At 39.9% G+C, this 25,838-nt stretch overlaps 2 protein-coding genes across 10 annotated transcripts in view; one reads left to right on the top strand and one right to left on the bottom strand.

The window, feature by feature from the left end:
• Positions 1–25,838, bottom strand: part of LOC306817653 (uncharacterized protein) — a 196,653-nt gene that overhangs the window by 17,006 nt on the left and 153,809 nt on the right. For all 5 annotated transcript variants that reach the window (XM_079334712.1, XM_079334710.1, XM_079334709.1 and 2 more), the window contains one exon: positions 19,891–19,953. In XM_079334712.1, the coding sequence (XP_079190838.1) occupies positions 19,891–19,953 (63 nt within the window). The remainder of the gene's footprint in view (positions 1–19,890; positions 19,954–25,838) is intronic.
• tfec (transcription factor EC) lies at positions 12,026–24,286 on the top strand. 5 transcript variants are annotated; one of them, XM_079334702.1, is made up of 8 exons: positions 12,026–12,149; positions 16,460–16,714; positions 17,429–17,530; positions 19,477–19,597; positions 20,687–20,743; positions 20,843–20,918; positions 21,866–22,013; positions 23,046–24,286. In XM_079334702.1, the coding sequence occupies exons 1-8, from the start codon at positions 12,093–12,095 to the stop codon at positions 23,514–23,516; spliced, it is 1,287 nt and encodes a 428-aa protein (XP_079190828.1). In that variant the 5' UTR covers positions 12,026–12,092; the 3' UTR covers positions 23,517–24,286. The 5 variants fall into 5 exon arrangements, with proteins under 5 accessions (XP_079190828.1, XP_079190829.1, XP_079190827.1 ...); XM_079334703.1 differs by lacking the exon at positions 12,026–12,149 and adding an exon at positions 14,870–15,919 and having other exon boundaries at positions 19,477–19,522; XM_079334701.1 differs by lacking the exon at positions 12,026–12,149 and adding an exon at positions 14,870–15,919.

Below are 25,838 nucleotides of genomic sequence, written 5' to 3'. Positions count from 1 at the left end.
CAAATTTCTCCAAATGACACAAACACATTTACTTTGAAACTGTGTTGTCACAACTGAAAACCATGCATTTCTTTTTATTTATTTTTTCTCTTGAATCTGATTTCTTTGGAACCCCTTGAAGTCATTTCTCCAAATTTGTCAGAAACGCCCACTTCCAATCAGTTGATAAGAATTTGGAGGTCAAATGTCAAAGGTCAAAGTCACTGTGACCTTAGACATATGGCATAATTACATACAAATCTCCAACAGGGTACACATTTCCAGTTTTTGCCCCTGTGTCTGTCCCTTGGAGTTTTGTAAACCCAACATCCCAGGACTTCTTTAATTGAATAATTTCCAATTTGGCACAAATGTTCACTTGTAAAGAAGGATGAACAGGACTGGACTTTATTGGTCAGTGGTTGAGTCTACCTTGAAGCCAAATCCATCCCAATCTTGTGAATGATACATCTGTTTTATCAGACATTTTTAGTTGTTTGATTTCTCACAAGAAATTTAAATTTGACCGAAGTAAAGCAATTTAGAGTGTTATACACTTTGTAACTTGAAGTTTCTTTTAAAAGGCTTCATATTGTATGTAACATAACATTTATATTTGAATATGATGCACAAAGACTCACAAAAAAAAAATATGGCTCCCAAAAATATACACATTTATTTGTGTATATACTTTAAAAAACAAACAAACTGGGCTCTTCATCAGGTGCGAGCGTTTTTTTTTTTTTACATCTCAGCGCTTGAATAAGTGATGTGTTTTTTATGGACATACATTTGTATAGACATGGACGTGTACTGCAACTTGGACAGACGGGCAAACAGCGTTAGTTTGGTTATTTCTTGACTTGTAAAAACATGTTTAATATTATGAGGCTAATTTGTGAAATTCTCCTTAAAAAGCAATGAAACTTTAAAAAGAAAAAAAACAACAACTAGGCAGTCTCATAAAGATAAAGTTGGTAAACGATTTTACCATTAATGCTGATATTGAGCTTTTAGGATTTAATCCTAATTATTGATACAGTATCATCCACTTCCTGAATAGTAGCACAATGTCATGAACCTGCCACCACATACATGTGTCGATTTTTTTTTTTATCTCCCTCAACTTCAATTCCCCAAACTTATCTTTCCAACATTTCCCTTTTTTCCAACAGAGTCTCAGTCCTTTGAATCTCCCCTCATCTGCCTTCAGGCCTAAATTGCAGTTTTGGACTGAAAACCTCTGGTCATGTGAAATTACTCCCACTCACGTACTGAATTAGACACACCGTGAAAGAGTGAAGGGGCAGGAGGGGGTGGCTAACTCAATCACCGTAACTTTGTCTGCTCCTCACACGTGATTTTGTGAGAAATACCTCACTCCTTGTTATGCACTGAAATATTTCAGTCATCCTCACAGCACACTCTTCTCTCTCTGCCAGTCCTGTATAATTGGCATACTAAAGGTTTCCCATACCTGGGTGAGCCATGTCAAGCAATTAATACCCTTAAATACGCCTTTTAAGTGAGTCTTTTGGTCTTTGGGGCTCCCCATTGTGATGAAACGACTGGTGTCGTCTCGCGTTAGCCTCGCGCAGGTGCCTTCTCTGCCGGCACATCAGATCATTACCATAACCTCAGATGGAAAGAGAGACTGATGGAGATGGAGAGATAGACAAAGAGGGAGGGAGATAAGAAAAGAGGAAGAAAGAAAAAAGTTAGATGGAGGATTTGGTTTGGTGTGACTTGCTTTCAGTTCTCCTGGATGCACTAATGACCTCTGGGTAGCTCAGAGTGCTAAAAAAAAACACAACATGAGGAGTGTTAATGCAGGCTATGCCAACTCCACTCTCAATTTGAAACAGCTCAAATCAATTAATAATCAAATATTTCCCTGTTTTAGACCGAGAAACCATTAAATGTTTACAAGCGTATAAAGACGTGCATTTCACATTGATTTACAAACTACCAGGCAGCAAATACGAAACGTTTTTCTACTTTATTTGAATACATTTGATTATATTTAACCAAAATATTCAACGTTGGAAACTGTTTTTGTGTTGTGATTTAGATGTTGCATGAATTTTTGCTGACAAATTCTGCACCCAACCATACTGGCATACATATGCTATGACATTGATGTATGTAGAAATAATAGACGGATGACATGGATAGATTTGTTGAAGTACAGCATGCTGAAATATACTGAAACAAATGGCGGTGTAGAAGGTAGGAAATCAATGAAAAGACTTAGTGTATGCTTGTGAGAAGGGTCAACTGTGGTTTAAAGTGTAAAAAGGTTTTTATGCAATGGGCTAAAACATGCACAACACTGTCAGTAAGATCCTTTAATCCCCATAATGCATTTGCATGCAGTTTGGCCACTCAAGCAGTGGGATTTAAGTAATCAGACATGATCATTAATGACAGAATCAAAACAAAGTTTCACAGTCATTCGGCCCCTCTGATGAGATCTGTCATTGAGAAAACTTCACAGACAGCAAGAAAAAAAAAGAGCAAAGCAACATTCGTTTTAGTTCATGCATGCATTATCAACGCATAAGCAGAATAAATGCAACGCATGCTTGGACACGAACTGTGGTGGGAGCAGATTGGTGTTCAGAGTGCTTCAGCTGGGTTCAGTCAAACACATCTGCAGTTAATGGCACTTAAATGAGTCTAAATAAGTTTGAATTTAATCTATTTCAGGGAAGAAAAAGTATTTCAAATATCCTTGGACGTCTTTGTGCAGAAATCGGTTTTAAACCCATTAGCTAAAAAAGGAAAGTCTCGTTATGCTCAACTAAAAAGATGCTCTTCAGCAAATTAAACATGGAATGCAACTTATACAAGTTTGAGATGTAAACTGAAACCCCCAGTGTGAATGGATTTATAAGTAGATTTAGAGTGTGATATAAAAATGAAATAATCAGCAAATGGATCAATTCTGGATTCTTAAATTGGAACGATTTTGGAGGAGGTGAAAAACACAAACTAGTCGTCAACATGTGTGGACTTATTCTTTAAAAGGGAAGCAGAAATTGCTCGCCATGATGCTGCAGCTGCATAGAGGTGCAATAGTCTTTGGATTCCAATTATAATCCCAAATAGGATTATGGTCATTTTTCCTGACACCGAGGGAGGAGATGGGCTTTGATGAATGAGCCTACAATGACTTTGTAGTCTTTGTTTTTCATGTCCAATTACAACTGCCAGACAGGGATGTTGGCAGTAAATAATTATAAAAAAAAAATCTGGTATCCTTTACACCCTTTAAGGTGTTGCACTGACACTAAATACCAACGATGGAGAGATATTAGGATTACAAGTGCCAGCAGAACAAGTATAAAACAGAAGTATCGTAGACTCAAATCAACTATTTAAAATCCCTTTATTATTACAAATAAAGCAGGCTGAGGGGTTATTTTGGGAGATGCAATCGGCCACTTTCTGGAACTATAGATATAGAACTATAGATAGACCCTTAATCAGTCAAATCTTAGCCCAGGCTTTTATTGTGAATTTTTTTTTTTTTTTTGGGACAGGCGTCAATAAGAGACAAAAGTTGTGCATAGTAAAGATGGAAAGGACAGTGAAATTGTCATTTTACACCAGAAGAATATTTATCTACAAAAATAAAGATATTGACAAACACATTGTATTCTGATTTTCATTTGTAAATCAGCCCATTCTTTAATCCTGCGTAAGACTGTGTTGCTGAACCATATTTGGCAGAAAAAAGCCTCTGGCTTGACCTTCAGGGAGGCATGTGGTTGTAGAGGTTGGCAGAACTGACAGAAACTCTGGACCATGATTGGTAACTGGCAAATGATCGAAAAAATAAATTGAACTCAGGCAGAGTTAGTTACTCAATTTACTGGAGATTGGCCATTGGAGTGATAAGAGAGGGCAACTGGTGGAGTAACATGATCCAATAAAGGAAGAGGAAAATATACTGTACATATAAATCACGGGAAAAAAAGGGAAAAGTTGATTTATGTGCACGACACTCGACTGATTTGGGCAGCATGGAGGTGGATTTTTGTTTCTAGCTTAAGAAGTTTCCTTGTGTACTTGTTTAATGAATGGCTTTGTATTTAGAGAATTAACCTTTAATCTATTTATAGAACAAATGTAGAGGAGTATATTACATGATGCAGAGTATCAGGAAATACATAAGAACTATGTAGTAAGCTTCATGAGCTGAATGCAGGTCTGTATAATTGAGTTTTGTAAAATCTAAGATCTTCTACCATTTACCTCTCACCCCTCTTGACTTTTATCCTTCTTTTTTCTCTAATGCCTCGCTGCCCCTCCTCCTCTCAGAAACTTTACCCGTTCAAACGGTTGGAGCACAAAGATAGCCGGACACAACCAACAACCAGCTCTTTGTCCGCAGAACAAACCATACATTATTATTTCTGGCAAGGACGGAGTTGATTTAATTTTCTGCTTAGTTCTCATTAAACAGCTATTGCATTATTTAATTTTGCACAATCAAGTTAGGGGGGGGGGGGGGGGGGGGGTTCTGATTTAGCTCTATCAAAAGCTTTTGAACAGTCGCTTACAAATGTAGGCTTAAAAAAAGCTCTTTATGTTGGTGTATGGAGAGGAGCATCCTCCTTTTTGATGAGAAGCCTCAAAGATCAGAGAAGCTGCATTGGAATGTTTTGCATTATGATCTTTAGTCTGTTCACTGGGCAATAATCTATTGTCTACTAATTCATCAAAAATGTTTTTCTGCATAGCCCTTGAAAAGAGTTTTTAAAAAATTGTAAGAACAACATAAAAGAAAATATAAACACATAATAGCTCAGTTTAGAAGTGTCCTCAAGGATGGGTTGCAAATTTGAAAAATGATGGTATTGTTATAAAATATGTTCACATGTCAAATAAGCTGTAACGTCTGGACACTACATGACACGGTTCGCAAGCAAATGTTTAAATGTTAAGGGTTACCTTAAATAACTTGGAAAATAGTTGATCTGCGAGCCAAAAGCGATGGATTGTTGTTAGAAAAACGCGGATCAGTAAAATGAATGTATGGCTTAACGCAAGCTTCAAGAAATCCACAACTATTTGGACGAGTTTATGTAAGATTTATGAGAAGAAGCCAAAACGTTTAATTAATGTTTGAAATTAGTGGAACTAAAGCAAATATCAGTTTGTAAAAAAAAAAAAGAAAAAAAAAAAAGAAACAATAAGCAGTGAGTCAGTGGCCTGTGGTACAAATGGGAATGTAAAACTGTCACACCCTTTATAATGGACAAGGCTTGTAAAACAGTAACGACTGCTGTTAGTCATAAACATCTCTTCCAGAAGATACAACGTTTTCTTTTCAGCCAAACAAATTAAAAAATGAGGCTTGAAGGGTTGTTTTTGAGATGCTGGGCATCCTTTTTATTTACAAGGATTTAAGAATTATATAATATCTCAAAACAACTTCTCATACGACAAAACATTTAAATAAGGAAGAAAGTAGGAAAAAAATGGCCATCAATCAAAGCAATGGGGCTTGACAATGTTGATCAGGAAATATGAATCCTGTTTATTTTCTCCATAGCAGATTTGATTATTTGCTAAATTGTCATAACTTTTCAAGGTAGAGTGACCACATGCTATCTGAGTGCAAAACAATGGATTATTCTCCTGTAGGAAACACAAGATCGGATGACATAAACCTTGTTTTAAAAAACAAGATTAAAGGTCCCATATTACACTTTTTCCGGTGTTAGATTCTCTTTGGTGTTTTTCAGGTGTCTTGTGCATGATTAGGCACATCTATGTGCACAAAGTCAAAGTCTGCGGAAACGGTTTTTCTCCTGCGTCCTCATGTCAGCTGTAGCAGTAGCTGCAGTCATATCACTGAGTCATGCCCATTGGCTCGTTGTGGCAAGACCAAGCTCATGCTGCACGCCCATGTGACAACCGTGCCGAGAGACTGACCGATTGCAAGAGAGCAGACCTGCCGACCAATCAGATCAGACTAGGCCTATGTGGGGACACTGATCGTGGGGGATTCAGAGCGTTGCAAACATGGTGATGAGAGATGCTGTGGAGCGTCAGTACATGAAAACGGACACTTTTTTTTCGAACATTTGCGATTGTGAACATACTTTAGTAGACATAAATTAGATATATGAACCCCAAAAAGGGCCTAATATGGGACCTTTAAATCACAATACTGGTGTAAAGAACATCACCCATGATCATAGAGTGTCACAGCAACGTCTCTGATTGGATGAGCTTGCTGTTACCATCGTAATGTTTCCCGCCCCACAGTGCAATATCACTTTCCCTTGCAGGCTAGCTAGTTAATTAGCTAACATGAAATGTATGAATAACTTTGTCATGCCGCAAATGAACGTGGTTTATATTTTCCACAACAAAAACTACAAGATTGTACAACGCTTGCATTAAAAGTATGAACACTAAGAAGGAAACGATACCATTCACCATGGATTGTGAGTAGCTCCTTGACTCCGGATGAAAATGAGGTAGAAGGTCTTGTATAGCTTTTTTTTTTTTTAACATTTTAAAGCCATTTTGGTGCCAGATTAAATGTACTATAGTCACAAGAATTTAAGTAACCGGCTGTCTTGTTTCGAGGTGTCAATCTCTTGTTGTACAAATGTTGTGAAAAATCAGGGGAGGATATGAATGGGGATATTTACTTCCGGCTTGGGAGAAACTGTCCTCTCTGAGACTGTTACATTATCATTTGGGGGACTGTTTCTGTCCAGAACATTTTTTTTAACACACTTAAATCAGGAGAAAATGTATACAAGTTGATGAAATGACATTAGAACTTGTATGACACTGACACAAGTGTGAGAGGGAAACTTCAAACCTTTAGCCTCTAAGCTGAGCACACACAAACACACAGCTCTTTGTCGGGAGCCTAATCAATTAGATTTTCTGCCCAGTTCTTATTAAACTGCTCTTTCGTTATTTGTTCCCACCTAATCACATTAAGGCAGAAAGAATTGATCAGTGTATCTCCAATCCATCTTTTATATTGATCCTGTCCTCATCATAAATTCATTCATGTTCTCTGCTACAGTCTGAGCTCATTTTAGCTTCACTCTTCTTAATTCTAAATAACTATTTGGACCACTCTATACACACGTCATGTATCATACAATGTTGTGTGACATTATGTAATGGAAGAATTATCATCAGAATACAAAGCAAATAAGAGTCCAAATATTTGACAGCATTTTAGATGGACGGTTGTACTATATACTATATATTGTAGATTTCCCAATATGTGTGAAGGAACAGATCCAGTTAAGTGGCATTTCATACAGCTATGGTAAACATCAAGTGTGTTGAGGCCGCTATTGAAATGGAAAGATGGAAAGAGGAAGATATCCTTTGCTAATCCTGCAAAGGGTCATTCAGTTGTACACTCTGTTGTTGAGACACTCTACACACATAGGCTGAACTACACACGTGCACAAACAGGATCCTCTGGACATGTACACATAGATAGATGTCAGAGTGAGGGGCTGCCCACTGTAAGGTTCCTGAACTGGTGGCGGATCAACACTTTGCTCAGCATCCCTCTAGTCACCAACCGAAGTCCCTATAGACTTGGCTTCCTCCGCCCTGACACGCAGTCTTTTCAAAGTGGGCTTTGTTGTTAAAGCATGAAATCGCGATCGGTACAGTGAGTCAAAGTTCATAAGCCTCTTTTGAAAGTATAACATGGATTTCTGTCTCTGAGTCTTGAGCATTTTGTCTTTAGGCTGCCGACCAGGCTTGAAAAGACTTTACTGTGAGGGGCAGGGACTGTCTCACAATCAATCATGTGCATAATTTTAATAAGACTTCATCTTCGTAGTTATAGTTCGAGCCCACCGGGGCTCCTTTTCACCGTCTGCCAAAGAGAGAGATTAAAGTTGTCTACAGTACAGCTCTGACATCATTCAGAAAGACAACACTAAGCACCGGTCTATCCTGTTCAAGCTCACTGGACAGTGAGGGTCAAGGTTGATGTGCCCCTTTCAGGACTATAACTACTACACAGCAGTTTACCCACAATCCTCTTCTTGGTATTGCTCAGGAGCTTTACAAGCGTGGCTTAACAAGTAGAGACGACAATTTGATCTCATTGTTAGTGCAATTTGTGTCCTTTTATGACAGTACATGTTATTCCTTCACTGAAAAATGACTTTGATGTACGTCGCTTTGGTCAAAAGTGTCTGCTAAACGAATTGTCGACTTTACAGCTGCCATAGGGTAACAAGTTTATTTTTGTTTTTAGGCAGCAACAAAAAGAAATTAGCGGGCCTCAGAAGAGGGGATTATTATTTGAAAAACATGAATTTCTCGCTGTTCCATGGTACATTTTTCTGTCAGACTTTTTCTTATTTAATCAAAGCGCCTTGAAAAAGCCAAATAACACTCTGTGCTTTGTTAGATTTCGCTAGCTGGCAGTGCACATCCTGGTTCTGTCAAATCTCAGACTGGTTTTGTAAATCTCCTTTATATCGTCTTTTCAATGTAAATGTAAATCCTCTTGTTAAGTCATTCATTCAATTAGGACTTTCAAATGGCCAACATTATTTGAACCTGAAACATTGAAGCAAGGTGACAGCTTGTGGTAGTGAGCTCTCAAAGTGCACACTACTGCCTACTGCACAAAACTCCGGAAGTATAAAGCTGGACATCTTCAGGAAGTTGTGCAGCTTTATGTGAATTGTAATCAAATCACACGTGTTCGCTTCGAAAAGACGCACACTGTTAAAAGAGAGTAGGTTAATAGTAATGGCCCAAACTCAATAAAAGTAACTCAATATCTGTAAATGTTAAGAGGACCCGGAAAGAATAATAAACCAACAAATTAAGATGATGTTCTATCATTCAGGACAAATAAAGTTTTTTGAATTGAATTAAATATGGAGCTTGACATGCTCCTTAAGGGATGTTGTGAAATAAATCAAAGGAGTATATGAAATAAAAATATGTAAAAACTATCCCCATCAATAATTTCTTAAGGTGCGAACTGGAAAATTTCGTGAGTTTTGTTCTATTTAAAACTTGGCGCTTTTTTTTTTGTATTTAAAACTTGACCTTTTTTTTGGTATTCTAAAATAACAACATCAGTACTTTACAATAAACTATAATTATAGGCAACAACAGAGATGCATTAAAATCCCCCTAATACAAGAAATAGTGATTTAAGAATAAAGGTTAACTATTGTTGTTTCTAATCAAAGCCATTGGGTACCTACATCATATTTCTTCTTTACTTTAAGTAAAAATGTTACTATTTTCTTGGTCCACTGTCGAGGCAGACCATTTTCATGAATTCAATATTTCATCAAGGTAACACACTCGCACATATTTCCACGTGTAATCCAGTTAAAATGGCTGTAATATTTAATTCATATGAGAATCATTAAAAGTGCAGTGGTGCCGTGTCCATTATACATTCCTTTTCTAGCAGGATAAAACAGTCCTCAGATGTGGGAGACACACTTTGAAGTGTTGTCTCAGAAGCGGGCCAACTCTTACAGGAAGTCCCTAATGTTTAAAACATGCCGTGCAGGGGGACTAACAAAGGTGAGCACTTGTGGCTTTGCCCCGAGATGAGCCAAAAGAAGAGAGAAAAAAAGAAAGAAGGCAAGCCAGGAATTTGGCTAGATCTGCTCTACTTGTGTGCACATCAAATAAACAAGGAGAAGCAGACAAATATACACGAGGGTGAAGAACGTTGAAGTTTGTAAAAATACAAAACGCAGAGAAAACACTCTCACGAGGACACAACTGAAAATGTGTCTTGCTGACCCTTTAAGCAGCTGCAGGGAGATATAAACACAGCAGCATAAATAATGCCAACACATCCTCCGACGGCTGACTGCGACTGTACACGAGCTATTAATCTGTTTGCTTTTGATGAGAGCTCCTTCTTGCAGAAGACTACTGTATCAAGTCTGACATTCTCTCGTTAACGAAATCATCCACCATGGACACGTGTGGGACTGATTGCAACTGAACAGCCTAGAGGAGATATAAGGTTGTGGAGCATTACAGTGTCGAAAATTATTCTTTTGAAACGTAATTAGCGCAGGCTTATTTAACTGAATCAATATGATTTGATTTGGCTTATTACATTTAACATCCTGATGGGTTTATTATAGCGCATCCAAAAACTCTATATGAAGTTTATGTTTGTGATGATCAGGGAGTCAGCAATAAGAGAAGGAGCTGTAATTTTGAAACTGTGGGTCTGTATCTTTTAAGACTAAACAGTCACAGTTGAGATTTCACTCTCAAGCATAACAAGAAAAAGTGAATGTGTTCGAATTTCTGGCTGAAATGCTTACATTTCTTCAGGTGACAACTGAACAATTTTAATTGGTTCATTCGTGCATTGGAGATGCAAGAACATCAGCAATCAAATACAAGATCTATACCTTTAATCTTAACATAGCCAGATTGGTCCCATACAAAGCAGCAACTTTTGGTCTTGAAAAATGAAGCTCATGCATTTCGTCAAGTGTCGGCTCCTGGAATCAAATCATATACACGTGCCAGGCAAAAAAACCAAAAACATTTTCTTATCTTAAATTAACATATTTACAGCCTGGTACAAAAAAAAGAAATAGTTCTGATTAGTTATTGTCATCAATGGCAAACACTGTACTATGATTTTTTTTTTTTTAAACGGCTCAGTTTTGATTGAAAAGAAAAGATACATGATTGACAGGTGGGTACTATGTAACACTTTGTCCAGAGGTTGAAAAACCTGCCTCAAGCCTCGGCCATTCATCAGACTGACTGCCAGTTAGGCTGAGACAGGAGTTCCAGCATGGCGGCGGCTGCCGATGAGCCTCTGGAGCTTCCTGCCATAACAGATTGCTGATGTCACTCAGGCTTCTTCCATTAATATTTACAGTCTGTGTCCCATAGCGAAGGGTAGCTGCTTGGAGTCCGGATACAGTGCTAAGTAAAGAATGGCGTTGGAGCTGTGCCAGTTCACTTCCCGAGCTCTGCCAAGATACCCTTGCACAAGGCACTGAACCTCAAACTGCTTGGGCGCTCTTTCATGTGCAGCCCCTCACTCTGACATCTCTCTATTAGTGCATGACCATATCCTGTTTGTGTGTATTCCTGACGAATGTGTGAAGGAAGTCCAAAAGCCAAGTTAAAAAAAAAAAAAAAAAAAAAGGAAATCAAAAAGTCCCCTTGGGATTAATATGATAGATGGCGCAGAAAACCGAAAGGCCAAGTCAGTTCTTGAGGTGGAATCTTCTGCTGCTTTTGCAGTGGGAGCCAGGAGTCATTAGCTACCAAACACTGAGCGTTAGCTTGTCATTAGTATGTGTTTCTCTGTCCACATATGGATGGTATGGATTGTTGTTCTGATTTTTTGGATTTCGAAGGTGTGCAGCACTAGAGTCCAAGATGAATTTCCAGGGCAAAATACAGTATTGTATCTTAGAGTGTCATGGAGTATTTTGTGTATCGTACCATGTTGTAGCATGTTGTTTCATTCTGATTTTTTTCATTCTTATTGCCTAAGTGGAACATAATTGCAACTTTCTGATTAAACATTTACGTCTTTCAGTATTCGTGCACACATTCATCGATTATAACTTTCTGTCAGTGACTGTACTTTAATAGTTAAAAAGCTGTCCAAGGGAAGTGGGTGTCATGAAGATAACCTGGGAGAATCTGCTGAGCTGGGCTGGATGTTCAGCAGGAAGGAAAAGTGTGGTGATCCACAAGCAGGAACACAGTCTGTCAACTTATTACACCCCAACACACACACACCAACCCCCCCTAACTGCCATCTGTATTTCTGCCTCTGTCAGGCTTTTCCCTGACCAAAAACCCACCAAGTACGAACACACACACACACACACACACACACACACACACACACACACACACACACACACATTCAGGAAACAGCTCCCAAATAAGCTGATGTGTCATGCCTTCCTTTCTGATATTTCTGCAAAAGCTCAGGAAAGAGGCTATGGCTCTTCTTCTTCCTCTTCTTCTCCCGCTGTCTCGCTGAGCTGTAAGCGGTGACAGTTCTTGTTCCTCTATGAGAAGTTGCAGCTCCTGTGGTGGGAGACGCTGCCACTCCTGGAGCCATGAGTCGATGTTGTGTGGTCAAAGTGATCACCTTGACAGAGATCCAGCTTCTACAGGTAGGGAGGGAGCGAATTGACTACAGCCTGCGTGGTTAAACCGAATCAGACACAGAAAGGTGTACTGTATGCGCGCACTTGTTTGTGTTTGCATGCCTGTGCTGTGTAAAAGGCATTAAGAGCCACCATGTGAGGCAGATTGTGTGATCCGTTTGCTATCCTGGTCTTATCTCCCCTCACATTTCACAATCTACGCTGTGTGGTTACAGCTGTTAACTGGTTAGCAGACTCAGCAAAAAACAAAAAAAAAACAACAACAAGTAAGCATGTCTGAGAAGGTTTTTGGTTCCACTTTCATCTTGTCTCTGTCGATATCAGATGGGATAAAAAGATAGTTTACTCTGCATTCCTTTTCAAAAACCTCCCACTGGGTTTTTGTCCATCATTTGGACAACAAGTTAATGTCACCATCGCCCAGTGTTTCATAAGTTGCAGGATTTTTCTGAAGTGAAAGGAGAACTTGGGCAAGACTGAAACTGGGTTAGGCAAGAGCTTTTTCATTTAGAAGAAACACCTGTGAGTTTGTCTGTCATGATGGGACTGAGAGTGCAGTGATTCAGAGGGACTAATGAAATACACGTTTGAACCCAGAGGTAAATACCAGCACTCTTTCACCTTACTTACAGATAGAATCCATTACGGTAATCTTAAATCGTGTTTGTAACTTTTAGGAAATAATTTGTGATTTTGAAAACAAAAGCAAAGGCAGTATATATATGTCTTGTATTGCGGGAAATATGAATGCATGTGATTTTATTTCAATGAAAGGTAGTATGATGCATGTTGACATGCTTTGCAGTGCATGAATGAAATGCATATTCTACAGAACTGCTGGCAAGACGTGGTGATGAGACATGAAGAATAAATGTTGTATTTGATTATTGTGATGCATTCACGTGAGATTAAGATCACTGAAAGCAATCAAATTATGTCAAAAGAGCAAGAGTCTGTGTGTGTGGAAGGAGAGAGTTGTCTGATTCAGACATCCTTTTTTCTGGTAGCTTAAACGTCTCTAATGAGGATGATTTAGTTAGGAAAATGTAGCTGACCTCCGAAGGACAGTCAATTACGTATTTATAACGGACCCAGGAAGTAGAATCGCAAACCGGACAGTTATCATTCAAGCATTATGAAACATGACAAAGCTAACTGTGCTGTAATGGATTAAACGGCTATATTGTATTATAAGCATCGAATGTGGCAAAACTATTGGAAGCTGTCTAGACATGCAAAAATCTAATCAGATATCATTTCTCTGATGTCAGTGAACTTGAAATTTTAGTATCCACAATCTGGGTTGCATGTCTAGAATAATTGTGCAAATGTGTGTAGATAGAAAGTGAACCTGTGACCTCCACCAGAAACCACAGACACTACCTCAATTGTTGCAGCAGGTGCTAGCAGCCATGTTGAGGGAAAAAAAAAAAAAGGCCGAAGTGTCTGAAACATCAGCATTGTCACCACAATCTCAAACTTGAGCATTGATTTATTCGATTCTTATCTCGTTCCTGTCCAATTTCTATGGCTGGCATTGATAATTTTCAGCATGTCCGCCGAACACATGCACAGACCGAGCATTGTCGAGGTCCTCCTCGGTGACTGAAGCGCCATTACCTCTCAAATCTAATCAGATTCCCTTAAGTGGATAACAAGCGTGTCTCCGGCATTTACAGTAGTGAGAAAGCCGAAGTGAAACCAGGACAAACCGCTGTCACACAATGCAGATGTGCTGTGTCGCAGTCCTGGCATCTCTCCTGCTAGCCGTAGCGGAAAAAAAATGTTGATTGGCTAACAACTGGCATCTTGTTTGGCCCTGTAGCAAGTCAGAGAAGAGCTCTCAGTGACTACTGACAAGCTGAGTATTGTGATGGGACTGGGTTTAGCGAGGTGGTGAAGAAGAGCTGTCTGGGAGTCAGAGTTTTAAGATACAGTCCAATTCCAAAGTTAGCTCAACATTTTGGTGAAGTTTAGCAGTGAGTTGATCATTCATGCACAAAAACTAGCATAAGTGGAAGATGGCTAAACATTTAATGGGTTAATTATTAGCATGCTATTATCACTGCCAGTAAGACTGGGAATCTTTGGGTGTCTCACGAATCAATGCTGACTTATTGGGTCAATTGAGAATCCATTTTCAATTTCATGATTTCTGGATTCATAATTCAAAGTTTATTTTTTTAATTAGTTTATACTTTTAAAAAAAACTACTCATATGTGAGACTGGCTGAATTTATTGCTGCTCTATTTGGCATTCTACTTAGTTAAAGAGCTAGAATTAGCACTAAGCAGGGAGTGACTGATTAGAACCCCCCGAAAAAACAACAAACAAGTTTTTTTGAAAATGACTGTCTGAATCTATTTACATAAATATATTTTTTCTGTCAGCAGTTATTTCTGACACTATAAACTGTCTAACTTAAACAACAAATAAAAAGTAGTGACACACCGCTGTTTAAACAAATTCTCTCATTGGCTCCGTTGCTCTCCTCTTATTTTGATCGGCTTTCATTAAGAGGCTTTACTTCCTTTTTAACTTTTCTTTACTTCTTTAATTATTAATGTAGTACTACTGTACTTTTAAGCAAACTGTCACCGTTTGGCTTTAAGCACTGTTTTTTTTTTTTTTTAAACTTAAAACCGTCATATTTTTTGTCATTTTATCTTTCCATCATGTGCTCTTAAAGGGACAATACAGAGAAGAGGTGGTTCGAAGGACTACAAATATTTCTTCCCCGAAAGTTACTTCACTTTTTTTCTAGTATCAGTTTCACATATACCATTGTCTTCTAAATCAGACAGAGTACTATACATGCATTGTTCCTTATCTCACTTTCCACTACTTTAAGTTGATTATCCAAGGCCAGTAATGGAGAAAGTATTATAGAACAACTTTGGCAAGCCTGTGGCGTGCATGCTTTATTGAACGGTGAATGGAACGCTTTTCAGAGGAAGTCTGGATAAAAAGAACGAGACAAGATGACCATCAGCACCTAATAAGTCTGACATTATAACCCGCGGCAAACAATGCATGCATTATCATCAAGTACAACCAAAAAATATTGGTAGGGAGTAAACTAATAAAGCAGTTCTAACAATGAGCTGCTTTGTGAGTTCAATTCATCAACGGGTGAGTAATGTCGGTCATTTTTAAGTGAGTGGTTACCGCCAAAAATAGCCCTCAACCTTCAGTCACAGTTATTTTTTTGGAACTCCTTTTGCACTTTACTGTCTACAATTAAACTATTAAATGAATGGATAATGCTTGGTTAAAAATGGCATTGAGAGTTATTTAAAGCCCCCTTTGGTGAACAAGGGTCAATTGTGCTGCGACAACCCCTGGAGCCGGCAGCAGTGGACTTTGGGAGCTGGCCACTGATTGGTCAGTTGGAGAGAAAGGGGAGGTCGGACTGAATTAGTGATAGACTCTAAAGGCAGATATCCTGCAGTGATCAAACCCTGGGTGATCTGACAGTTCAGTGTTTGAAGTGATTATCATGCTAGGCAACATAAAGGCTTACCCCCAGCTTTGGGCCTAATTAGTTCACTAAGGGGCCTTTATAAGACATTGATAAGGGACCGGGAAGTACAGACTCTCACTGAGTCAGCAGAGCATCAGGATAGCAGCAGCAGCAGCAGCAGACTTGGATCCCTAAAGTTGACCTGCTGCTACAACAAACAAACCAATCTGAAGAGTATCTGCTTTTCTGAGAATGCCACACTTAACTGACTGCAGTTACTTCACGATGCGGGACGCAACAAGAGCTTCAAATGTAAGAATCTGAAAGTTGGGAAAAACTGCTTTAACTAACAATGACATTTATTATTTCTAATTTGATATTTTCTTGAAGGATTTTTATTTTTATTTTGTTGGCAACTTTTATTGTGTCCGTAAATTCAATATATTATTTTAGAATGATGAAAGTAGTCAAAAATTTGACATAGATTTTTTTGGAGAAAAAGTTGAATTACAGGAGAAAAATGAGTAGAAAATGGACGAAATATGGAAATACTTATGAGGCCTTAAGAATGAACTTTAATTCTGGTAAGAGGTTTGGTCAACATGAATCATCTTAATGTATGACTTCTGCTCTCGGAGAAGCTAATAGTCTATAAATTCGAAGAGGATAAATGACTAATGATGGGGAAATCCTGGCTTGCAACTCTATGTGTGGTGAACTAAAACCGCTACCATGCACTTTGTCCTTGTCAGCGTTGTGAGAGACAATGTGCAGTCTCTAACCCTGTGAGCTGTTTATCTTTTACACTACTAATTAAGCTTGTGTGTGATTTTTTTTTTTTTTTTGCTGCAGGTACACAACCACCTGGAGAACTCCAAGTACCACCTCCACCAGAGCCAGAACCAGCAGGTCAAACAGTACCTGACACTGGGCTCAAAGCTGGCCTCGTCTGCTGGCCAGGGCCACAGTGTACAGCATCCACACACACCGGGCCAGGCGCTGGCCAGCGCTCCCATTATGAGGAATGGACACATGCCCTCTGTCAGCGACGGCAGCAACCCAAACAGCCCCGTTACCCTGCTCACCATGGCCAACCATGACAGCGAGGTGAGTGGACAAAGAAAGCGAATGTATGTTATTTAGGCTTCTGCTGGATTTATGGAAGTGAAATTAAGAAAACCTGAAACAGTGATTAGAAGAAAGTGAAGTTGCAAGACACAACTCAGACGACAGAACTAAAGGTCGTAATGTTTTTTTTAGATTTCGCAACAATCTTTAAAAGGTTTTCCCATCAACACTACACATTGAAATACAATAAATACCTTTCAATTGTGAGAATTTTGTCCCTCCAAATTCCGCCTTTTAAAGCGAGAGCGCAGCATAATGGCTGATACTTTGTTTGATTTAACTTCAGGAGTTAACCTGTAAAAATGTACATCTGTATTGGACTCAATCTGGGAGAGTTTCAACTAATCATCCAAACAAAGCGATGCCATTATTGATCTCCCCCCTCTCTTTGATGTGCTCATCAATAACTTCAGACATGCAGTCTCTGATGAGAGAACCCCTTTTCAAAGGAGGAAACTGGTTTGATAACAGAAGCTTGTTTCTCCCGGCAACACCACTAACTAACTTATGAATGACACGGCAGTGGAGAACTCGTCTGTTATTTCATTAGTCTTGAGACAGTCCTCCCCCTTTTTTCACGTGTCTGTTTTGGGTTGAATGGTGTCAAAGATAAGACTTGGACAGTGTTACAGTTCTGGTACAAATATCATATCATCTGTCCACGAGTACACTGAAATGAATGTTTTCTTTTAGTTTCCAATGGATGAAGTTATTGATGACCTCATTAGTCTTGAATCTGGTTTCAATGATGGAGGCTTGGATTGCATGGAGCCTAACATCATAATGCAAAGCAACGTAAGTATGAATCACATTAACACTGTTTGAAATGCAACAGTTCTTCATTGATCGGTTTCTGCAACATATCCTTTGTGCGTTAACCTTCGTGAACATTTTTGTTTTAGTCACTTGTAGTGTTCGGCTAATTCTTTGTTTTTTAGTTAGTTTTTAGGGGACTGAAAGGTTGGGGTTCCTCCACCCAAACATTTAGGTGTAGGCTTGACTTGCTTGGGAAATAAGGGGACCGGCCTTTGTTTGGGGTCAGCTTAAGTCTCCAGTTGAGTCAAAGTTCATCGGGGCTTAGCAACATTTCTCACATTACTCAAGACAATCAACAACGGTGATTAAGTTAAAAAAAAAAAAAAAAAAAAAAAAAAGGTTGTTTGTAGACAGGCTATTGCTTTATGGCAATGCTGAGAAAAGATACTAAACTGATATCAACAGCAACTTTCAAAGTCTGCTCTTGGGGAGAACACCAAAAAGAAACAAGACAACACGCTGGCACTATGAGTAGAATTCCTTCCTCTTGTCCCATTTTGGGTCAAGAGGTCCATTTGGCCAGAGGACATTGCAACACCTGAACCAAAAACAGCTACACGTTGTCGGACAGGAATACTGGGAATTAAGCTTAACCCTTTAAACAGACAGAGAGAAAGAGGGGGGGGGGGCTAAGCAGACAAAGAATAATACACAAAGAAAAAGTGACAACAGATTGTGCAACAGAAAAGAAAAGCAAGGGGGGGAGGAGGGGGGGGGGGGAGCCAGCAGGTTCTAAATGACGAAATAAGCACGTTTCTAGAAGAGACTTACTGAGCCACTGGGTTGGGCTAATGCATGCAACTCCCCATGGGCTTGTACAGAAATGATACCATGCTTAAATGGATCAATTCATCCTAATTAGTCATACAGTGCGATGCATCAAGTTGTTTCACTATGTCAACACATCCAGGAGCACAGAGCAGAGAGCGATTGGAGTGATTAGAAAAGGAGAAGCTGGGGGAGAGGGAAATGTTGCAATCTGTCATTTTGATAAGCACTTTTGTCCCTTCCTTCTCCATCTTGTTGGTGGTGTTATGAGAAAAAAAAAAAAAAAGCAAACCATGTTGTGTGACGATCTGCAGTTTCGTCTGTTTTGTTTCTTCTATTCCTTTTACATCTCTGGCCTTTGACATGCAGCCTTATCGCCACTGCCAGTCTCGTAGCAAGATTTGACACACATGTCGTAGATCAAATTGGCTTTGCGCATCATGGAATGCGTGCCGTCTTCTGTAGCATTTTCCCATAAATACACAAATTCCGATTCGACACACATGTGGGTCAGCACGCTATGTCTTGACATCTCCATAGTCCATGAAAAGACGTCTTATCGCAGATCCAGTGGAGGCTTTCCCAGATGAGAAGAGACCCATAAAAAAAACAGTTTTGCCTCTGTTCAAGCAGTTGACCCAGCTAGCCTTTTCATGTGTCGGGATGCTATTTCCAGCACAGAGGACGCCTCTGTGTTAGGGGTGCTCTCAAGCGGAGGGGTTTCGAAAATGGTGGCATTAGAGGACCGAAGCACTCTTAGGGCTGCAGGCCTGGGTTGAAGGTCAGGGTTAGGTTGGTCAAGGCTTGAGGATGTCCTTTCATTGACTCGGTTTCAGCAAGACTGAATTCTTGCTGAGTTGTGTTACTCAAATAAATCTGGGTTTGCCATGACCTGCTGAGAGAGACATATTTACAACAAAACTTCCTGCTGTGGAGCCCAAAAGCCAGCGGCCCAGGGGGCTGACAAAACTCTCTGCATGCCTCTGATCAACTCATTTATCTCTTACCAGCCAAAAACAACTATTAGTGTTGCTCTTATTAGAGTTGTTAAATGCATGTGCTGACAACGTGAGGGAAATGCAAATGTTGAATTCTTCAAGTGAATGACCCTTTCTCTTCCTTTCCCTCCACCCCCCGCCCCTCTATCCCTCCTACAGGTGTCCCTCAGCGGCAGCATGCTGGACCTCTATGGGGGTGAACAAGGTATGAGCGCTCCTAATGGTGGAATGAGTCCCACATCTAACCCCACAAAGCTCACTGTAAAAAGGGAATACACAGGTATGAACTCATACCATAGAATTGATTTAACCACTAACCAGATAATGAATCACTACATGCTGGTTATTAAAAGTTCACACACGAGTTGAAGGGTTTACCAGAAGGCCTCGGGTGCATCTCTTTGATTGGAGACTCTCCTCTTAACCCGGAGGATGTCGAGAGAGAACAGAGTGTACTTATGTTAGTTTAAATCAAAAACGTGTCGTGTCTGTCCCCTCTAAAAATGCAACTATGTGCGTCAATCAAACGAAAGACAAATGTGTGCACTGATGGGTATTCAGTGTTTAACATACATTGTCTTCATTGTCACTGGCTCCGATAATAGGCCGTAGAAACGTGTAGACTTTTCCGTTACACTGCAAAAAAAAACAAAAAAACAAAACAAAGGGCCCTTTAAGACATTTCTTATTAATGTCACGCATCAAGCGAAGCAGCCTAATTGATTTAGGAAATAGAAAGTATGCCTGAAGAACCCTTCGCTCTCAACGGGCCCAATAAGTAAATTGCCATCTGTTTCATTTGAGTGTGGGCGAAGAGGACAATGGGCTGTTACACAGACTTTAAATGGTCCTGATTGAATCAACAGAGACAAATTGGGAAATCCAATCCCAGGTCCCCAATTATGTAATTTGGAAGAATGTGAATACAAATATGGATGCAGTGGCATTTTTTGTCCCTCTTCAGGACAGAGTGGTGAATTTACTAAAGTGTATTAATTACAGAGTAAGCAGTTTAAACACTTTTTTTTTCTCCCCACAATGAGCTTCAGATATGCTCGAGGGGATAGGCTGAGCTTTTTCAGTGCTGCCAGTGTGTGTGTATAATGTGTTGTTGGGGTGTGTGTGTGTGTGTGTGTGTGTGTGAGAGAGAGAAAAACAGTGAGAGAGCGAGGGGGGGGGGTCACGGAAAACTTCACATTCAGCCTGACCCCCCAGCCTTGAACTCCCTGAAAACAACTGATCGAGTGTGTGTCCTAACTGGACCCTTTTTGTCATGTTTTGGGTTCGTTGTGCTTCGGTTTCTAAATGTGTGTGCGTCACTAACCAATTCGTTCCCCTCCGGGGGATTTCTTTTTTTTGTTGTTGACAGAACATGACACGAGAGTGATGGCCAAAGAGAGACAGAAAAAGGACAACCATAATCTAAGTGAGTGTCTTCTGCTGCTGCCTTTTAACTCTGGTTAGCTTTGGACAAACTGTAGCAGAGACAATGATCTAACTGTTCCTTTTTTCGTGTTTTGGTAAGTTGAAAGAAGACGAAGATACAACATCAACTACAGAATCAAGGAGTTGGGGACGCTCATACCAAAGTCTAATGATCCGTAAGTTGCCTCATCTTTTTGTATTTACTGAAACAGTTCGGCCTCCGCTCTTCATTTTATGTCACAGCCCTATTTTAAAGAGCTTGTACAGTGGAGAGGCAGATTAAATGCTAAACGCAAAGACACTCTCGGCGTTGTTCATTGAATTCAAATAAGAACTCGAGCACATTTGAGTCATTTTTCAAGGGTGCACTTGAACCTCCATTGTAGTCTTGTACACCCTATCGCTGGGACCCGCAGCAGTTCAGCACGAAGCGTGAATGATGAGCGAAAGGGGTTAAATGCAAAAGAAGCAGGCCGCACCGTTCGAATCAAAGTTTGAAGCACAAATGGAACATAGAGATGGAGTGCGGGGCTGAATTGAAATCCAGCGGCCGTCTTTCGCAGTTGAACTTTGCTTCGATTTTAAATGGAAGGTTGGGGTTGTCGTCGAGCCATTAACACGGGATAAAAGAGATTATTAACGCTGATCACACCAACGTCTCACTTGTGTTAAAAAAGGACAATTTTACTATGGCTCCCCTTTCCCTCCTTTAAAAAAAAAAAAGCAATAATATCCGCAAAAGAATGACTTGCACTCCAGCACCTTGAGTCCAAGGCTCCATTTCCATCCCCGTCTTCCTACTAAGCTCATTTTCCCTCACCTATTTTTACTCGAGGATTAATTTTACCGAACAAGAGAGGTACGAGAATGGACTTTCCACATAGCTACTTAACTATTCTATTAAATTTCCCATTCAGTGTCCCCATGTAATGTCCAAGGATGAATAATTGCCCCATGTAAATCACCATTTCTTATTCATATCATAAAAGGAGGAGGGGGAAGAAAAAGCTTCTGTGTTAAAACTTTTCCCCCCCATTTTTGTTCTTTATTGTGGAGGATATTCTGCAGACATCAGTGGCTTTCTGTGTAAAAGGTTATCTTGAACATTTATTCTTTCTTGCAGAGACATGCGCTGGAACAAAGGCACCATCCTGAAGGCCTCGGTGGAGTACATAAAGTGGCTGCAGAAGGAGCAGCAGCACGCTCGGGAGCTGGAAAGCCGGCAGAAGAAGCTGGAGCAGGTGAACAGGAGGCTGCTGCTGAGGATCCAGGTAATAACATCTCGCAGTCAGAATGTTTTTGAGATCAAAACAAAAGTATGAGCTCAAACTATGTTCAACTTGGATATTACACACTAACTATCTATATGTTTGTGATGTATTTCAAAAACGGCATCCTGCATGCATCAACATGTTTCATTATCCCAAAGTTCTTTTTTTTTTTTTTACCTCCAGCTTCAATACAACAAAAATTAGGGTTAGGTCCACAACTTCACTAACCCCAGGCCCCAAGTTACCCCCCCTCCCCCCATCTCCAACCTCATCTTGATGCTAGCTGCTACTTCCTGAATAAATACTAAATACTCTTTTAATGGACCAAAAAACATTTTCGTAATACATGATGTGCACTTGTGAAAGAGGTTCTTGGTGACATTTACACACAGTGAAGCACGCAAACATTTAGCTTATCTGAGATGACTGAAAGATGACTAAACCATCCAGGAAAGGCTGACCACCCCTTATGATAAAGAAGGACAGTCAAGACAAGGACGAGCTGAGGTTTTGTGATGACACTGTTGAAATTAGGTGCTGACTGTATTCTCAGCGATAAGAGTGTGCATCAACACCAAGACATTACCGCAGTGTGTGGAGGAGTTGTGGACAAGGTGTGGTTGCGATTCTTTCCAATGAAAACCAAATTACTTTTATTCAGTGAGTTATCAGCTGATTATCAAACAAACTGAAATGAATACAGATGTATTTTTATGATCTACAAAAGCTTACAAGACCATCAACAACAATATTAATCATTATTTTAAAAGTTATTTTTAACACCTGAGTACATCTGCCATAAGTGAGAGGGACAGCTTTGTCCACAGGGGGGCGCCAAAACTGCCTAAATCAGAAACACCCTCACAGGAGCTTTAAAGATCAGAACAATCCATCTAAGAGGCAACATACATCAATTATGATGTAGACTCCTGTTCCTCATGGCAAATCTGCACTTTAACTTACCAAAATTAACACATTTGAGAGAGTGATGCCCTCTGTAACTTTTTGTGTCTTTACTTTATTTCTTATCAGGAACTTGAGATCCAGGCGCGAGCACACGGCCTCCCCAACATGGCTACAGCTTTAGGGACAGTTGAACTTTCCTCACACCTCCTCAAACAGCAGCAGCAGCAGCAGCAGCAGTCCTCCCCTCAGCCCCAACAACCCCAGCAGCCGCCCCTCTACCAGGAGGACCCCAACAGCGACTACCTCCAGAGGATAGCCGTTGTCGCTGGCGTTCCTTCCATCCCTAGTGCGGCCGGGCCGCAGGATCACATCCAAGGCGCGGACGGTTGCACAACGTTCTCGGACCCGCTGTCCCACTTCACAGACTTCTTCAGCACCACACTTAAGGAGGAGCACCGGCTGGACGAGATCCTGATGGACGACCCGCTCTCGCCTTTTGGCACAGACCCGCTTCTCTCGGCCGGGTCGCCCGGAGAGGCTTCCAAAGACAGCAGCCGCAGGAGCAGCTTTAGCTCAGCGGAGGGTGACGACCTATAAAATTTCACTTACTTCAGTTACACGCTTCTGGTTGTGAACTCAAGTGGTGAAGGGCATACACAGAGCCTTCTGAATACTGACTCTTGGCTCCAGGTGTACAAAAATAACCACTCACAGGACTGCAACTACTGTATAGTTTGAACAACAGCTAAAACACCTACTCAAAAAGGTGCCACTTGTATAAAACAAGTATTTTATTTGTTTGGTTTTTTTAGTAGCTCATGGACTTCCTGCTCGTCAACGTAACGTTATCATAGACTGTGCGTTCTGCCTCCCGGACAGAGCAGAGACAGACTCATAAGAAAAAAGGGAGACAATAATCAGCCTTCATGTATGTAATATAAATGACAATGTCTACTGTTCTTTGGGTAACCACTGTGGTAGCCAAACACTGTAAAATGCCAAATAATCACTGAAAACAGCCAAAATGCTTCTTTTTTTAAAAAACAAAAAACCAAAATACTACTAAGTCATAAAAGGATTTTTTATATTTACAGTCAGAGTTGTGATCATGTTTTGTGCCTTATTCCAACCCACAGTTGTGTGTCTTTTAAAAGATACCAAGCTGTAATTGTTGACTCACCGAAATGCCTAATGTGTCTTTTGTCCTTGTCCGTGACTTTTTAAGTGTTTTTGTTGAATAAGTGTTGATGTATTTATATATGTTCTAATCCATGTATTCATTAAAATATATATATTGTTATCTAACATGTTACCTTTTCATGTCTTAGTAGGGGGTGGGGAAAATATAATAAACCCCTTTTATGATATACCTGAGTTTGGCTTCTTGTTATTATCTCATCGTTTGCCATTCATCTACTACAAGTGTATATGTTCTATTTGTACAGATTAGATTTTAGACCAGTAAGGGAGAGCACACCAGCGTTATCTTTTGTAACTGAATAAATAAGATCTTGCCAGATGACAACAGGGCAAAAATCCCCGGTACAAATCCTGAAAAGTTTGAATTGTCGAAGGTGAAGGGCCGGCTTACAAGGTGGCTGATTGGCAATGAGAGGCAGAAAGGAGCAGAGAGGAGGGAAATTGGATAATAAAGACAAGTAGAGGAGGAGTAATAATTCTGATGAGCCCACTGTGAGCTGATGAGCCCTTGAGGGATGAATAATGGCGATGGGATAAGATATTTGCTGTAAGAGCTGTTAGCTGAGATCTCGGAAAGTTTCATTTGAGGTAAGCAGGGTGAAGAGAAGAGTCCTTTGGTTTCCAAGGAGTGTGATCGAGAACTGTTTGTGTCATTTAGAAAGTTTGCTGGGAAAAAAAGTTTGTTGCACAAAAAACTTTCCGGCTCAATATGACCGCAGAGCTGGACTGTGTTTCTTTTGCGTGGTTGTATCATTCAAAAGTCATTTACATCTCATCGTCGAGTCATGCATTAATAATGCACAAACAGAACAGTGTAAAAAAAATAGAAAAAACAAGCCAATACTTCCCACACGGATTTCTCATCAAAGCCTCCCTCAATTAATGTTTCAGAATGTTTCTCTGTAATGAAATCGAAACATTCCTCGCTTTTTAGCTGCAAACAAGACAGAACCAATCAATCACTGCACACTCAGAGTACAGTTAACGCAGCTACAAAGTGCTGTGTGATGTTTATGGGTAATTGGCCAAAGCAGTAGGTAAATATAGATTTTCATTATGCGAAAAGAGCATGAGAGAATATCTAAGGAAGAGTCGGCGCGAGTCAAATTTCAAAAAGGCTTCATTTACATTTTCAATGAATGTTTTTCTTCTTCTCATCTCGGAAAACTTTACAAAAATACACCAATCTAATTAGCGTAACACGCAAATTGATAAATGTCAACGTAAAAGGCAGAATGATACAAATGAATGCCTTTTACCTTACATTAAGCATTGGCAAAAATACCAGTATAACTTCACATAGCTGTTTTTTTTCCCCCCAAACAATACCTCTAGAGACAAAGCATTTTCCCCTGACAAAAAAACCCTTCATTTGACTCCATATCAAAGGCAATCATGGACAAAAGTCAAGGCCAGTTTATACACAGGCTTCAAAAGGAAAATGTGGTCGGATGAGGCAAGGATGACATCAGAACAAGTGACTTTTTTTTTTTTATTATTTGGAATATCACAGCTCATCAACTCACAGTTTGAAAACTATCGGGAGGTGATGTGAAAGAAAACGGCGCAGGTATCTGAAAGCCGACTCGTTAATGTATGTTAGACCCATTAGCTGCACATGTAAAGAGCAGAACATACATTTGAACATTTAAACAAATCTGGGAAAAGATTTTAATCCCCACTAACCTCAACATCCTTCTCGCTCACTTCCTCCTCCTG

Source organism: Symphodus melops, assembly GCF_947650265.1.
Source record: "Symphodus melops genome assembly, chromosome: 22".
In the NCBI taxonomy this organism is placed as follows: Eukaryota; Metazoa; Chordata; class Actinopteri; order Labriformes; family Labridae; genus Symphodus; species Symphodus melops.
This window is presented reverse-complemented; position numbering and strand designations above follow the sequence as displayed.

What these genes read in the sequence shown, in the direction of transcription:
- tfec (XM_079334701.1), top strand. Translation starts at nt 15,860, where the DNA reads ATGCCACACTTAACTGACTGCAGTTACTTCACGATGCGGGACGCAACA. An exon ending in ACATCATAATGCAAAGCAAC is followed by an intron (nt 17,531 to 19,476) that starts GTAAGTATGAAT and finishes TCCCTCCTACAG; the next exon opens with GTGTCCCTCAGCGGCAGCAT. An exon ending in ATACCAAAGTCTAATGATCC is followed by an intron (nt 20,919 to 21,865) that starts GTAAGTTGCCTC and finishes TCTTTCTTGCAG; the next exon opens with AGACATGCGCTGGAACAAAG.